Source organism: Puntigrus tetrazona, chromosome 21, assembly GCF_018831695.1.
Source record: "Puntigrus tetrazona isolate hp1 chromosome 21, ASM1883169v1, whole genome shotgun sequence".
In the NCBI taxonomy this organism is placed as follows: domain Eukaryota; kingdom Metazoa; phylum Chordata; class Actinopteri; order Cypriniformes; family Cyprinidae; genus Puntigrus; species Puntigrus tetrazona.
The window spans coordinates 3,291,079-3,294,008 of NC_056719.1; the positions used below are offsets into that span (position 1 = coordinate 3,291,079).

Consider the following 2,930-nt stretch of genomic DNA (forward strand, 5'->3'; position numbering starts at 1 on the left):
TTATATATTGTATGAAATATTTCTCGAAGACTAACCGGGGAGACACGTTTATGTATCTGTGCATAAAACGTCTAGTATATTTAAATCTTTCAATCTATTCAATAACGTTACATGGCTGTACACACACTCACTGTTCTTCGGCTCCTCCAGCAGCGCGTGACTGATTTCTCTGCTTCAAATGATGAATATACTCTCACGGGTGACGTGATGTAGCGAAGAAATGTCAGTTTGTTGTATATATGAGCAGGCGACTGTGTTTCTGTGTAATTTATTGCTTCAGTTTCGGCAGGTGAAGCGCTGCTACCAGGAAGTTTCTGCCTGAACGTTACTGGCCTCAAACACACCCAGCGCAGTGACCACTTCCGCTCCCCAGCACTACACAATAAAAGTCCACACGCTTTCGGAAACCAAAAATATCAAACCAAGATAGGTTTAACGTTTTAATATACATTTCATTGAAACGCTTAGCTTGTTCAATAAATTTCGCCTGGCGTGAGGTTACCTTCTGTGGCTAACATGTAAAAGAATTTAAAAAATAGAGAAACGACAAATAATATGTCCAGTTTTATAAAACGTAAAAAAACAACAATTCTAACTTTAAAAAGAAGTATAAATGAAGAAGTCATAATGGCTTTTATTTTAGCAGTAGTGACGGGTGCGCGCGCTGCGGTTACCCTCGAGCGCATCCGGCATCATGTCGGCATCTGAGCGCGCACTCGAGGTGAGAAACACAACACACAATAAAACGTACATTTACACGTCCTTGATTAATTATAGTGCACCTGCGCGTTCGAGGTTGTGTTATGAACGCGTATTCCCGATAGAGGATATGAATAACGCGCTCGCTTTTACACGCTTGACTGTTTTGATGCGGCACGCAGGGTTGTAGTTCATCAGTGTAACGTGCAGGTTTTGTGACATCAGTGCGATTAAACGCACAGCTGCGTTGATCTTGTCAGCAGTTGTTTAAACTAATACATGCTTTTTGCTGCCTTTCCCGGTTGGTGCAGGTAAAAATATTATGCATGTGTAATGTATGACCTCTGATTATCAGTTCATTGCTTTGTAAAAACAAACGAACAATAAAAAAGTGATTCATACTTCAATGTTTTCAGAATATTTTAATATTGCGTGTTTTTTTAGCTGTTGTTCTGTGTTAAAACATCAGATCTAAAATCTGTTTTGATAGTATCTTAGTGTTGTCATTATTTTTTGCCACTATTTATATATCACGTTGAATTGTATATCTATTTTTATGATGTTGATCCAGAGCCCATCAGATGGGAGCTCTCCTCCATCCAAACAAGAAGGTGAGAGTGACACTCTTTTTATATTAATGTTTCATTAGTATAGATGCACTGTATATCTTAGTGTTGGCCAATAGGTTTCTTTCAAAAGCAGCTTAATATTTTTAATTCAAACTACTCTAGGATCTATTCTGTAGTTCATTAAAATGTTTTATTATCTGATTTTAATTGAACAGTGTTATTCCACTCTTTAATGAATGCACTTTTTATTAAACATGTTAAATTGCATAGGCGTATAAGTTTGGTCATTGTTATACTGATGATATTTATTCAATTATTGTTCTCAACCAGGTTAGGTTGATAGTTTTGTTTTGGTCAAAGTGTCTCAAGTAAAAGGTGTTTGGTGTTTTTTTTTGTTTGTTTGCTTTATTGTGCACGTGAAATTTCGGACTTTCTGTTTATCAGTTCATTGCAAATAAAACATATTTGTGAATACGTATTAATATTAAATGCATTCATATTACAAAATATTTTAGTCTTTTTAATCACTTTTAGTTTTACAGCTTTGTAACATTGGCCTAAATTCTCTGTAGATTTCTGAATACGTTTTTGCCTAATTGTGTTTTTGTTAGTGGAGCCGATTCCTCCTGTAAAGGGAAAACAGACTGAAAACATGACGGGGCGTCAGGATGAGGGACGTCCCACCACGTCCACTAAAGCATTCTTAGGTGAGGCACTGTAGCATCCGCTTTGCTTTTTCTTACTTTTTCATTTTCACAAAGTTATCCAGGACTCAACATTACGAATGCTTCACTTGCATTTGTGGCTAAAATAGATGTGTGCACGTGTAGCATGTGTGCAAACACAAAAAGGCCCCTAAAATAACGCTGTTTTCTAAAATGTAATATTATCAAATATGAATATTCTTAAGTCCTACATATCTCAAATCGTATGATGAAGATTTTAACAAATTTTTAACTCAGTCTTAATGTAATTATAAATCTTTAAATACAGTGACACAAATGCTCTGCACATTAAAAGTGGAAACGTAGCACATCAAGAGAAGGAAGATGTCAGTGATGGTAAGAAAGGTAGTGTTTAATGCCGTGTTTCTCCTCGCAGGCAGTGCTGGTAAAAGCTCTTCTCCCTCCACCTCGTCTCTCTCGTCTCCTTCGTCATCAGCGTCCGGCAGAGCTAAAATGAGCGTGTGCGGTCCGAGCAGTAAGACGACTCCGTCCTCCTCCTCCTCCCTCGTCCTCCTCCTCTTCATCATCCTCGTCCTCCTCAGCTCTGCCTTCGGCCGGTCCTCCTGCTAAAGTCCACCGCGCACGCAAGACCATGAACAGACCGCCCTTCCCACAGGTTCTTTCATTTGTGATGAAAAGGCAGTCGTGATGAGCTCGGCTCGATTCAATAAACTCTTCTCCTCCTGTGTTTCTGATCAGATAAAGTCTGTCGAGTCGATCGCAGCAGCTACGGCTGAGAAACCCGCCGGCGGCTCCAAAACAGACGCTGACGCAGGTGTGTGTTAAACGGTCATCAATCCTGCGCGCGTGTGTGTGTGTGTGTGTGTGTGTGTGTCTCTGTTAGCAGTAGCGTTCTTTTTCTGTGTGCAGTTGTGAAGAAGCGTAAAGTGGGGTTGGAGCCTGATGTCTCGGCCAATCCTGAAGGAACCCCAGAGAA

The 2,930-nt window shown here is 39.8% G+C and overlaps 1 protein-coding gene across 1 annotated transcript; it reads left to right on the top strand.

The window, feature by feature from the left end:
- The first annotated feature begins 618 nt into the window (after positions 1–618).
- LOC122326816 (putative protein TPRXL) lies at positions 619–2,930 on the top strand. The gene is made up of 6 exons (XM_043221981.1): positions 619–721; positions 1,271–1,310; positions 1,880–1,975; positions 2,370–2,609; positions 2,693–2,768; positions 2,864–2,930. Exons 1-4 carry the CDS (start codon positions 695–697, stop codon positions 2,561–2,563), a joined length of 357 nt encoding a protein of 118 aa, XP_043077916.1. The 5' UTR covers positions 619–694; the 3' UTR covers positions 2,564–2,609; positions 2,693–2,768; positions 2,864–2,930.

Excerpts from the sequence above, each read along its gene's own strand:
- LOC122326816 (XM_043221981.1), top strand. The coding sequence starts at position 695 with ATGTCGGCATCTGAGCGCGCACTCGAG. Across the intron at positions 722-1,270 it reads CATCTGAGCGCGCACTCGAG|AGCCCATCAGATGGGAGCTC; the intron begins GTGAGAAACACA and ends ATGTTGATCCAG. Across the intron at positions 1,976-2,369 it reads GTCCACTAAAGCATTCTTAG|GCAGTGCTGGTAAAAGCTCT; the intron begins GTGAGGCACTGT and ends TTCTCCTCGCAG.